Source organism: Cavia porcellus, unplaced genomic scaffold, assembly GCF_034190915.1.
Source record: "Cavia porcellus strain 051 isolate PalLab524CR breed Dunkin Hartley unplaced genomic scaffold, mCavPor4.1 scaffold_14, whole genome shotgun sequence".
Classification (NCBI taxonomy): Eukaryota; Metazoa; Chordata; class Mammalia; order Rodentia; family Caviidae; genus Cavia; species Cavia porcellus.
The window spans coordinates 13,777,865-13,790,846 of record NW_026947497.1 but is presented as its reverse complement, the minus strand read 5'-3'; the positions used below and the strand labels follow the sequence as shown (position 1 = coordinate 13,790,846).

General features: G+C 33.7%; 1 protein-coding gene across 1 annotated transcript in view; it reads left to right on the top strand.

Annotated features, from left to right (window-relative positions):
* Ndst4 (N-deacetylase and N-sulfotransferase 4) overlaps window positions 1-12,982 on the top strand; it is a 271,193-nt gene that overhangs the window by 31,848 nt on the left and 226,363 nt on the right. Inside the window, exon 2 of the mRNA XM_003468015.5 lies at window positions 1,045-2,267. Coding sequence (XP_003468063.2) covers window positions 1,290-2,267 — 978 coding nt within the window. The 5' untranslated portion in view covers window positions 1,045-1,289. The remainder of the gene's footprint in view (window positions 1-1,044; window positions 2,268-12,982) is intronic.

Below are 12,982 nucleotides of genomic sequence, written 5' to 3'. Positions count from 1 at the left end.
TACCAATAATGAAAATTATTGCTTCTTATAATGAAGGAGTTTGATGAAGTCTTTCTTATGTTTTTTTTTAATGTTTTCTATATTCTTTTTCTAAAGAAGGAAAAAGAAATTGAACTTTTGATTGTTGGATTATATCTGGTAACCTGAGCAACTATTTTGGAGATAACAATGCTGCAATATAACAACTACTGTTAAATTCTTATCCTCTTGTTTTGAAATTCTATATTGTTATTGCTTTTTGTTGTTGTCATTTTTGTTGCAATTTTTATTGCTTCTTGATTTTTTGGGTTTTTTTATCTTTTAAATAAATAAATAAAGATTACAATGGAAAACCTGGTTTTCATCTGATTCCTGGAATAAGGCAAATTAAAGAATGTGCTTTGAGAAATACAGATGCAGTTTTCTTCCAATCTATGCTTGCACTTGGCTTCATGGGGAGGATCTGAAAGTGCTTTTTCCTGTTCTGTTCCTTCTCGCACATCTTCTCTCTTGCTTTGCCTCAAGGAGTGAGACCAGTTGTTTCTGCCATTAAGCCAGGTGGCTTTCTGTGACCCAGAGATGAAGGCTGCATTATGAAATGAAAAACTTGTAGCTCCTATAAATCTAAAATAAAAATTATTCAAAAAATAATGTGCACTGAATTTGTCACTGGAAAAACTTGGGCAAATACTCAAGTGCACGTTCCACTTCTCATACAAGTCTGTAGTTTCCTATGAGTCCTAGAAAAGCAAATTTTATGACAATTAAAGTTTAAATTAAGTCTAAATGTTTTACCTCTATCTTTATGTAAAAGTGCCTAATGAACGAATAATCTCAATATGCATTTTTATATACATATGGATATTTGTACAAAATGAATTGTTTCTATATCATGTAAAACAAAGGAAAGGCCCAAATAGCAAATGCAGATAAATAAAAGTATATTCTAGCACTTATTAAACTAACATTATCTTTGATAGATATGATTTTTAGATATAAGTGCATAAACATAAACATTAGCATTCCTATATTTGTGTTAGTTGTCAATTTTTTCCTTTTTTTCAGATAATGCTTAGAAGATTCTGCAGCAATTCTTGGTATTGGACATACTCAAAACCTCTTCAGCCTTTACCCTTCTGGCTCATTGCCTTCCAGCCTTAACCCATTTGTGACCCTTTCAAATATTTTACATGATTTGCAATGGTTACATGAACTTTTGGAAAGTGGTATTTGCACCATCTCATACGTCATTCATGATGGCGCTTTAGGAAAAGAAGTTGGGAAAGTCTTCCAAAGCATCACCTTAAAAAATGAATCTTATCGTGAAGCTTCGGAGAAGTTTCCGAACATTGATTGTTCTCTTAGCTACCTTCTGTCTGGTGAGCATTGTCATTTCTGCCTATTTCCTCTACTCTGGCTACAAACAGGAGATGACACTTATTGAAACCACTGCAGAAGCAGAATGTGCTGACATCAAAGTTCTACCTTACCGGTCAATGGAGCTGAAAACAGTTAAACCTCTTGATACATCTAAAACTGATCCTACCATCCTCCTCTTTGTGGAGAGCCAATATTCTCAACTTGGTCAAGATATCATAGCTATCTTGGAGTCTAGCAGATTCCAGTACCACATGGTCATTGCCCCCGGCAAGGGGGACATTCCTCCTCTTACAGATAATGGCAAAGGGAAGTACATTTTAGTTATTTATGAAAATATTCTGAAGTATGTTAGCATGGACTCGTGGAACCGAGAGCTTTTAGAAAAATACTGTGTGGAATACAGTGTTAGTATAATCGGTTTTCATAAAGCCAATGAGAACACCTTACCAAGTACTCAATTAAAAGGATTTCCACTAAACCTCTTCAATAATCTAGCTCTAAAAGACTGTTTTGTCAATCCTCAGTCTCCTTTACTGCATATTACCAAAGCCCCCAAGGTTGAGAAAGGGCCTCTTCCTGGGGCAGACTGGACTATTTTTGAATATAACCATTCAACCTACCAGCCTGTGCTTTTAACTGAACTACAGTCAGAAAAATCCCTCTCATTCTTGTCCAGTAAAATACTTTATGCAACAGTGATTCAGGACCTGGGGCTTCACGATGGAATTCAGCGAGTTCTCTTTGGCAACAACTTGAACTTCTGGCTGCACAAGCTCATCTTCGTAGACGCCATCTCCTTCTTGTCAAGGAAGAGACTGACACTGTCCTTGGACAGGTACATCCTCGTGGACATTGATGACATATTTGTGGGGAAGGAGGGAACGAGGATGAATGTCAGAGATGTGAAGGTAAGAACATTTATGAAAAAATACCAGATTGATTGTTTACTAGCTTTGTGGTAGTGATACAACATAATTTTACAGATTTTTACCTTCTTAGATCATTGAAATTTTAAGGTACATTAGGTCTGAAATAAAACAAGTATATTTTTAAAAAATTAAAAGCATTACATACACATGCACCCACACACCCCCACACACATACACACAGATATAGACACAGGTATGAACACACAGATTCACACATGAACTCAAACTTCAAAAGGGACTGAACTAAAATATCCCCAAAAGTAAATTAAACGTATTCTCCTCCCCTCTTGTTAAGCTCTTTCTCATCTTATCTACATAGAGCAGCCTCTGTATTTTAACATTTGCTGTAGTTTATAGCAAGCAACTAATAGTTACAGATCTCTGTTTTTTAACTGCTCAGGCTGGGTTTGTACCTGGTGGCTGAAATATAAAATATAGCCCAAGACCTTCAGACAAATGAAACATTTGTTCCTAGATGAACAAATATATGTTCACATTTGAGTGAACATGTATACTAACAGATACAGTTTCAGAGAAACTTGGCTTAAGACACTATCACTGCTATCTCATTAGTTTATTATATCATTTTGAAAAGCCCAACAGCGGCCCTGATTGCCCTTCTAGATGCATGACACCAATTGACTCCATAAAAGGTTCATCTTGTGACTGCTCTTTCAAAAAGAGAAAGCCAAATATGAAGCTGTTAAGGGTGAGATTACTAAACAGTACCTGCGATTTGGGAGACCATAGCAAAGGACACCTTGAAATCTCAAATTTGCGACCAACTTGGAACACCATAGAGACTGCCCTAAAACACATGCATAAACACATAAATATGTACACCTACGTCAAAAGCCAGCGTACACATATGAGATTAGAAAGTTTTGAGAATAATTTTCATTTTAAAAGTCAGTTCCCCATTCTCATATGACCTTCCACTTTGCTTGGCTTTTCCTGCATGCAATTAAAATCATTCTGTGCACAAAGAGTTTTAGTGAACTTAAAAAAAAAAAAATAATAGGACACAAATTGGGGAAAAAACAGTAAGATATTTTGTAATCTGGTTTTACCTTCTCATGTAAAGTATTTGTCTTCCAAAATAGTGAAACCTGGATGCTACTTCAAAGTAATAGTTCATTTGTCCCCATCCTAAAATTTTAAGACCATTGTAAGCCAACCTGATTAAAACTCATGGAATAAATTCTTTGCACAAAAATCTTCATAGTGCATGTGGACTAGAGAATGCTGTTCCTAATGAGCCAATAGATGCACTGTTTCACTGTGTCCCCTTTCAGGATTGCTACAAAGGGAGTGGATGAATGAAGTTAAATTCCATCTATATTATGAGTTTATTTTTAGCACATTTTGTATTTACCATTCCTTAAAATTAATATACACTAGTTTTATTTTGATTATAAATTCATAAATTTGAAAAGTCATATGCTACAAAAAGATTTTAAAGTGTTCGGTTTCCTGCCAAAAAATTTAAAAGACAGAATTTTCTGATTTTACTCTCAGAAACATCATGAATCAAAAGATTCTTTATAACTTCAATTGAAGTTATCCAGCTTAAATTTAACTTTGACACTTTTTCTTAGTAAGAAAACAAATAGCTATTCTTCAGTGCTGACAAAATATGCAGAGTTCATTGACAGCTTCTAATCTTGCACAGCATTAAACAAAATAATAGAGTAAAATTTTTAATAAAGGCTGCAGCAGTATCACATATGGAAACATAATTAAATAGGTAGGTATATTTATAGATAGATACCTTAGATAGATAGATAGATAGATAGATAGATAGATAGATAGATAGATAGATATGTAGATATACAGACAGGCAGACATACAGATATATAGATGTATAGACATATAGTTATAAACTATAAGTAACTAAAGCATTATGTGTTTATGTTCTTGAACACATGCATACAGTTTATATGCCAGTCATGGTGAACCTATAGCATGCTTGCTGCAATGGGCTGTCTATATCGCTGAATTCTCTAAATGGTTCACCATCACTATTATATACGATACTAGATACTATACAATATTTATTAGTGTACTTAAAGATAAATTAATAGAACTGTCACTTTGAAGCAAGTATTCCTTACAATCATTTTGGTTGTTTCTAAATCTCTCATAGAGTTGACTTCATATTTTTTTGTTTTTCAATTCACAAATAAAAAATCACACAAACGTCATAAAAATCATGATCGTTTGAAACTTATACATTATAGAATGATTAAATTTAACTAATTAAAGTATGCAATACTTCTAATTTATCTTTTCCAATTTTTAGGGTAAGAACACCTTAAATTCACTCTATTAGTAATTTTCAAAAATGCTGTGCATTTCTATGAACTATATTCACCATGTAAAACAATGGATATCTTGGACTCATTTTTCCTACCTAAATGAGATTTTATAGTTTTTGATGGACATTTCCCCAGTCCTAGACTATCTATCTATGGCTTACTTCAGGGATTCTATTCTCTGTTCTTATGAATTAAAATTTTGGGGATGCTTCATAAAGATGAGATGGTATAGTCTTTCTGTGCCTGGTTTATTTCACTTAAAATAATATATGCTAGATTTATCCATGCTTTTGAAAATGACAAAATTTTCTCATTTTTAGGGATAAGTGGAATTCATCTGTATGTGTGTGTGCTTGTGTGTGTGTGTGTGTGTGTGTGTGTGTGTGTGTGTGCGTGCTTGTGTGTGTAGTGTACTGTTTTCTTCACTCATTAATCCATTGATGGGCACTTATCTTGATACCATTTCTTAGCTATTGTGAATATTGTGAACAAGATCATAAGTGAGTCCATTCAACATATTTATTTCATTTCACAGATACAAATTTCATAATTAATATATATTAATATATATTTTAAAATGAAGGATTTGTGGATCTTCAGTAATTCTATTTTTTTAGCTTTTGAAATACTTTCACATTATTTTCATAATGACTGTTTAATTTACATTCTTACCAACAACATGCAAGGGCTCCCTTTTCTCCACATCTTCCTTTCATTTAAAAAAAAAACTAGTCGTTCTAACAAATGTAAGGTGATAAGGATCTCATTTTACAGTTTTTACATGATTTTTGTTTGTTTGTTTTGTTGTTTTTTGACGGTTTTGTTTGTTTGTTTTGATATCGGGTATCGAACTCAATACCACATACTTGCCAGAAAGGCAAGCTTTTATTTTCATCTTTTAACCTTTATACTAATGGTATAAGCAATTTGCATTACACACAGAGAATCAGATGGCGCTGAATTTGCCAGTGTACTTGCTTTCACCAATAAGTTTTACACTTTCACATGTTTTCATATTTATAATTAACAATCTTTTCGTTCAGCTAAAAGGACTCCCTTTAGTACTTCATCCAATATAGATTTGAAAAAAAATTTAAGATGTTGGGCTGATGGTGTCGAAATCTCTAGACTTTTACTTACCTGAGAAATTCATCATCTTTCTTTAAATTTGGAGACCAGCTTTGCAGAGTTTTGCATTTTTGGTTAGCAAGGATTCTTTGTTTCTTTCAGTACTTAACTAGCATTCTTTTGCTCGGCTCTGATCTCTATGTTGCTGCCAGAAATTCCACTGGTAGACTTCTTAGAGCATATTTATGTGTAATATGTTCTGTGAGTGACTTCAGGACTATCATTTTTTCTTCAAGTATTTGACATTTTATTGTGATATGCCTTGTTATTGGCTTTTTAGGATTGAATCCTGTTGGATGTCATCAATCTTCTTTTATGAGGATACTTATGTATTTTCTGAATTTCCAAAGTTTTTTCCATTGTATCTATAAATAATTTTCATACCCTTTTTCTCTGCCCTTGTTGTCCTATAAGAAAATCTTTGACTCATAGTACTTTGATTTAAGAGATGTTTATTATATGGTGGTCCAAGAGTATAACCGTAAAATCCTTGCTTTAACTTTAAATGCAATATTCAATAAATTATATGAGAGTTCAGCATTTTATTACAAAAGAGGCTTTGTATTAAGTGACTTTAGGTGTGATCTAATGTAAATATTTTGGGCATCTTTAAATTAGGTTGCCTTAGTTACATTGTTTGGTGGGTTAGATACATTGAATGAATTTTGTCCTATAATGTTTCCATCCTACAAAAGATTATTGGAACATAATCCCACTGTAACTGTAACTGTAACTGTAATCTGAAGAACATCCATAAGTCTAATATTTTTTTTCAGAAGTATCAACTAATTTGATTGAAGCAGTAAGCTATTTACCTTTTTGGTTACTTATAAGTCAATAGAAAATACTGTTTTGCAAGAATAAAAATTCTAGCTATTATCTTTTGAATTGAAATTTTTGCTTTATTTTTGGATCAATATTATTTTATTAGGAAGAATTCTAATTTGTAGAAAAGGTCTTGATAGTCTCATGTTCTTTGTCCTTGTATTCAAGTTCTCGTAGTGCAACATAAGGTCAAACACTAATAGGTGAGGAGAGATAAAGGATAGAGAAATTCCTTTTTTTGGAACAAGTTGAGTAAAACAGAAGAGTTGTAGATTATGGTTATAATATGTTTGAACTCTTCCTGCAAAATTCTGACAGTTAGGCTAAAATAATTGGGTGCTTTTCACAAAGTTATGCATAGCCTGCCAAACTCTTACACGCACACCTTACATACATTAATATATTGTCTGAGTGAAATTTTCTATTTTCAAATTGCAATGCTAAATCATATTACTAAAGAATATAAATTTTAAAGATGCACAATTTCGGTGCTATGAATGGAACTTAAATTTGTAACTGAATTTGAAAGTCCATTCTTCCTGTGATGTGGTTCTGCCTAAACAAACTAGACATTATCCATCCACTTTTTTCATAGATGGTCTTTGCAAAAGTGCTATCAATTGTGCAAAGTTAGGTAAGGGTAATATAGTAACTGATTATCTTGGTTGTAAAATGTCTTTTTGCACTAGTTTGTCCCATCACTGATGGATAACATTTCACCTTCTATTAGAATATAAGGTATAATCTTAGAACTTTTCAAGATTTTACAGAAGATATCTCAAGTCCTATTTCTTTTGAGACTTAAAAAACCTTTAATGACCCCAGCAGATGCTGATGCCTGCTCTGATCTGAGCTACTGAATAATGGATCTTCTGTCTCATTTAGTATTTCACAGAGGAGTCAACTACAAAACTAGTCACTGAGACCATATTTCTCAAGGACTAAAATATGTAAAAGCAAACATAGACATTATTAGAAAATATTTCATTCACAATTGTCATACCATTCTTTATTAAATCATAGAGAAATTAATTTACTGCAAAACATAATAGGTACAAGATTGTTTCTAGCTTATCTCAAAACAAACAACTGTCTTATTTTAAGTGTAGGAAAAATAAAAACAATTTATGCTATAAACTTGGAGCCCCAAAAAATAAGTGCAAGCAGGCTGATTTGTTTGATTGCAGTCAAACAGTGTTTCTAAAGGATCTGGGTTTAGGTTGGTATTAAGACCTCATCTAGATATAAGTATTATAGAAATAGTGTAACTTGAATGTTTCTTGTATTTATTTTACTTTGTACTTCTTGAGTTAAGAACCAAGGTTTCAATGATACAATGGGATAAAATAATAAACTGTGTAAATGTGATGACTAAACCAAAGAGGTTAATACAATTTAAAAAAGAAATTAGTAGAAGATCTTAAAATAGAAATAAATGAGTTTTGATCAGTACTTATAACCATTTAGAAGCTTTTTCTCCTTTTTAAAGCAGGAAGTAACATGATAAAGTCATTTGAAAAAGATTATGCTATTAATAATATAAATATGAAAAATTCCATTTCAGAAATACTTTAGGATTTGTGACAGTAATCAATGAACAAATTGCTGTAAACAAGAAAGAAAATTCTTAAAAACTTCATTACTAATTTGAACTAGGGTTGAGGAAGAGGATTTTAAAAGGTCATGAGTTCTAAAGTTACGACCTTAGAATTATAGGCACTATGAATATCAGTACAGGAGATGACAAGCTACAGTGGTAACCAGGAAGATTAGTAAATTCTTTTGTATCTATGACTTAACAAATTTACTATGAAAAGTAGAATTGAAAGGGAAGGATTGATATGTGGTACATGAAATCCAGATTTGGCATCCATCAACCAATGTAGATTTAGCAATATAGAGGAATCTAAGCTGAAGAGCTGGATCAGTAACCCAGTCTGGCAACCAAGCGAGCATTTCTCAAACTTCGCTGACAGATTCTAGGGAGCAGACCCAGCATGGAGTCATCCTGGAGAGAGTAAGAGCTAGGCAGTGGCCCAGGTTGGTTGTGATCAGCATTTCTCAGCGGTATCTAGCCCTATTCCCTGGGCTCAGGCTTGTAGTCAGTGCCTTCTCTGAGAAACAGCACATGAGAGTGATCAATACTATCGAAAGAGTGGGATTTGACAACATGTGACAACATGGATTTCAGCTTGAGGTGCATGGCAGGAAACCTGGGGCCAGGCTAGTCACAAGAACTTCGAGTGAGAAGGACACCACTGAGACTGGCTTAAAACTACAGCCACCAGGGGCTGGGGATTTAGCTCAGCGACATAAGCACCTGCCTTGCAAGCAGGCAGTTGTGAGTATCATCCCCGGTACCGATAAAAAGAAAAAAAAAAGTGTAAAAAAAAAAAAAAAAAAAAAAAAAAAAAAAAAAAACACTACAGCCACCATATCCTGATCCAGGACTCCTCTAGGTCCATGGTCCAGAGAGACTACACTTAGAGCATTGTAGAATCTTTAGTGCTCAACTGTGAGGATTAGATGTACTAGCTGAAGGTCTTCAATTGGCTCAAAAATAAAACAGGTACTATAATAAGAATGGACCTCTTCCTACATAAACTCTGTGGAATCTCTGCTTCAATTAAAATAGTATTTTAAGTAGAGATTATCTTAATTGAAATGACAAAGTTCGTGTCAGGAATTTTGGCAGTTTGTGGTGATCCCAGACAACCTCAAATTTATTGTTAACAAGAGAGTCGTTATATACTTAACTATAATTTTCCTTTTTCTTAATCTTAAAATACAAATGTAAGAATCTACTATTTTCCTTTTGATTCAGTTCAAGTGGTATCATATATTTCATTCTGTAAATGAAAAGAGAATGCATCTGGTCCAAAAAGAATCCCTTATGGAGGCAAATAAAGCTTTCTCCATATTGAAAAAAATTGCCAAATTCATTTAAGAGTACACTTAAGCATGGAAAAAAAAAGTACATCTTGGTTCTAGATTTTGTGAAATGGAAAGAAATTGTTCAAAAGAAAGAGAAATTAGGGGGAAGAGGGGAAAAATAAGAAAAGGAGGATCAAATGGAAACAAAGTTTGTAGATAAGGAAGGAAAGAGGAGTTGAAGGGAGAGGAAGGGGATGGGATGAAAAAAGACCAATCGAGACATATTGTGCAAAGATATAAATTCTCCATGAAGAATATGATCTTTATATGTACGTAAACTGTACCAATAAACTTACTTAAATAAGAAAAGGAAAAAAGTCACAAGCAATGCCCTCACCAAAACCTGTAATTTAATTTTATTCTCAATCATGCATCACTCGTCTCTGGACTCTGTGCTTTACTGTTGAGTTTACCCAGACTGTGTAGTATTCCATTCATGATTTTGGTAATATAGGCAGGACATATACACAGTGATCAACATGACCAGGCAGAATAAAGTATTTGCTATGATAGTCATTGTGGACAGCAGGAATAAAAACATGGTCAAAGGGTTTCTTCTTGAGGAAGCAGGCAATGTGTCAGGCAGGTGTTTGAGTTCTCTGTGATGGCTGGGGGCGGAGGAGCACTTGCTTATGGAGTTGTGGCAAGCTTTAGGTCACTAAGTCATCAAGCTGAGACATGGCTGAAGATACCAGTCTTTTTAAGGGAAGGCACATAATCTTAACAACTGAATAACATGACGAAGGAGGAAATAAGCAGTAGGACTAAATGGTGTAGGAGTTGTTTGTGGCCAGGACATAGAATTCCTTGTAGGAGGCTAATCTTGCTTGTTTGAAAAATATGTTAGCACTCTACTGCTAAAGCATTTTAAAGTAGGAAGTAACACAGTTAGAGCGGGAATTAAAGGGCATATATTTGAATCAGAAAGGTGGTTTTTGAGGATATAGGTAAGAATTCAATCTCAATCACACCAACATATCAGTGCTTTGAAAATTTTGGCTAACATGATATTTTTAGCTTATTAATATACAGTTAAATAATGATTCACAGACATACATACAACACCAAGGAAGTACATGTACTATTTCGTGCATTTTCGGAATGAAAAAAATGAAGTTCAAGCACACTAAGATAATTTCAGGAATCTGACTAATAAGTAACAGAATGAGAAACAAACTCAAAATTGTATGTCTCGAGCATACAACTTTTTATTTTTTAGAAACTAATCAACAATCAGAGGTTGAGTATTGGTTCTGACACTAATTAGCGACTAATTATCCTTGAGCATGTTTACTGACCTCTTCCACCTTCTACCATATTTATGTATAACATCCAATGCAAAATAAACCCAAATTGTTGTGCTTCCATGGTTATGCAGTGGAGTAACAGCTCCTGACCAGTAAGAGAGCCTTCTCAGCTCAGTGGTAATCGGGATGAAAGGGGAGATCATGAGCATCCTTGCAGAAGTAGTGTGGCTGTGATCAGAAATATTCTGCAGAAGACCAAAGAAGAGGTACACAGTTACTGTCCTCATTATTTTTTTGTTTGTTTCCTTTTTTACTTGTGTTAATCAACATACACAGAATCTTGATTGGGCAATGAGAAAGATAAACACTTCATTTTAAGACATGAGGCTGTTAATAATTTAAGACCTGTACTATGATGGCTTTTAAAGAAAAACATCTGGATGTTTTGATACTTTCAGGATGGCAGGGTGTATTCAGACATGATTCATATTAATATTTGTAAACTTAGTGACAATCACTAAATGAGAATGAATGAAGAGGAAAAATAAATTAAATGAAATATTTAGAGCATTCTGTCCTGAGCCCATGTCAAGCTGATTTCATAGAGAAATCAGCATGTTTCATGCATCAAGCTGATAACCACCCTGAGAGCCTCTTGCAAACCTCTCAAGGGCAGTAAGGAAGAAAGTGTGAAAGTCCAGGGTACTGGAGCCCTCAGAGGAAAAAAAAAGTCAAAAAAACAAAGGAATGTCAGGCTGAGAACCAAACTGTCTGAAACACAGAAGAATATTCATTCATCTGAGATTTGGCACTTTGAACTGTATTTCCCTTCTTATTTATGACCCATTGAACAAAAAAATGCACACAGACTCCTTCCCAACATCACTTGGAATGTACCAAATGACACCATGTCGTATATATTCCAGAAATTTAGGGAATTGTACAAAGGTTAAGTACCCAGAGAACGTGGAAGCCACATACTCACTTGTAATTATTCTGTCCATAAATAATGGTCAATTGAAGGAGTTTTGCTGTGTTTTCATGTGTTCTCTTGATCACAGTGTTTTTTGTGAACATGTCTATTTGTGTCAGAAACAAATCTTGATAATATATCAAATGCATGACTTCACGGAAATCTCTTTCCTAAGAATTATTATGACTTTTAGAAATATGAATTTTTTTTCTTTTTCTTTTTTTTATTTTTTTGTCTTTCTCCTATTCAGGGGATCAAACCCAGGACCTTGTACATGTGAAGCACACACTTGACTTACTGAACTACACCCAGAGTCTTAAAAATGTGTATTTCAGAAGTCAGCTTGTGACCAAGTGAGATTTTAATACCCATAATATTTTAATATTTTTATGCAAATTAGATTTCATTTAAAGATTGAGCATTCTCTGAATTCATTTCACATGAAATAGGCTAGAGAGTAATGCATCTAATACCTCCACTACTGTACATTTTGGTTAGCTTACAATATAAGATAATTACTGAGCAGAGAGCAATCTCTAGAAGCACCAGGGGAAGAACCCAATTAAAGTCCATGAGGTTTCATTTTATTACTCAAGTTATAGTTATTGTCACCATGGGAAAGAGAAAATATTACACGGTATTTTGGTAAAAGTAACAAAGCTGACTAAATCTCAGCAAGGTAAAAGAGGCGACCCCTTATTAGAGACCTTAAATATTATGGCTACTCCCTTAAAATTGCTAGGGGGATTTTTTCAATTGATTTTCTAGATTTTGTCATCTTTATGATAATACAAAGAATAACAAACTAACAGATTAATTGGTCCAGATTGTAATAGCTTTTTGGGTAAGGCCACTGTGTTATAGGATGAATTATCAAGATCTCACAGTATAGTTTCATATCCAAGGAATAACTAAAGAACAAAACAACAAAATGAAAAATTTGCTCCTTCTTTGCTCCTGTAGAAATAAAAATATTTAAAACGCCATGGGAAATAACAACCTGCTTATATAGCTCTGAAAAAACAAGAATATATTTCTGCAACTATCTTTGAAAAGATAGGGTGAACCAGAGCAACCAGGGACAGTGCATTTTGCTTTCATCCAGCTCAACATTAAGTATATTTACTCTGCCAGTCGTTCTTCAGCATGTTGCTGCAGCTGATCATTTATCTCATTGCTTTTCCCTTCATAAACACAACTTCTCTCATGTATGTCTGGTTAGTATAATTTTGAAATAATTTCTCACATTTTAAAGAGTATAAAAACATT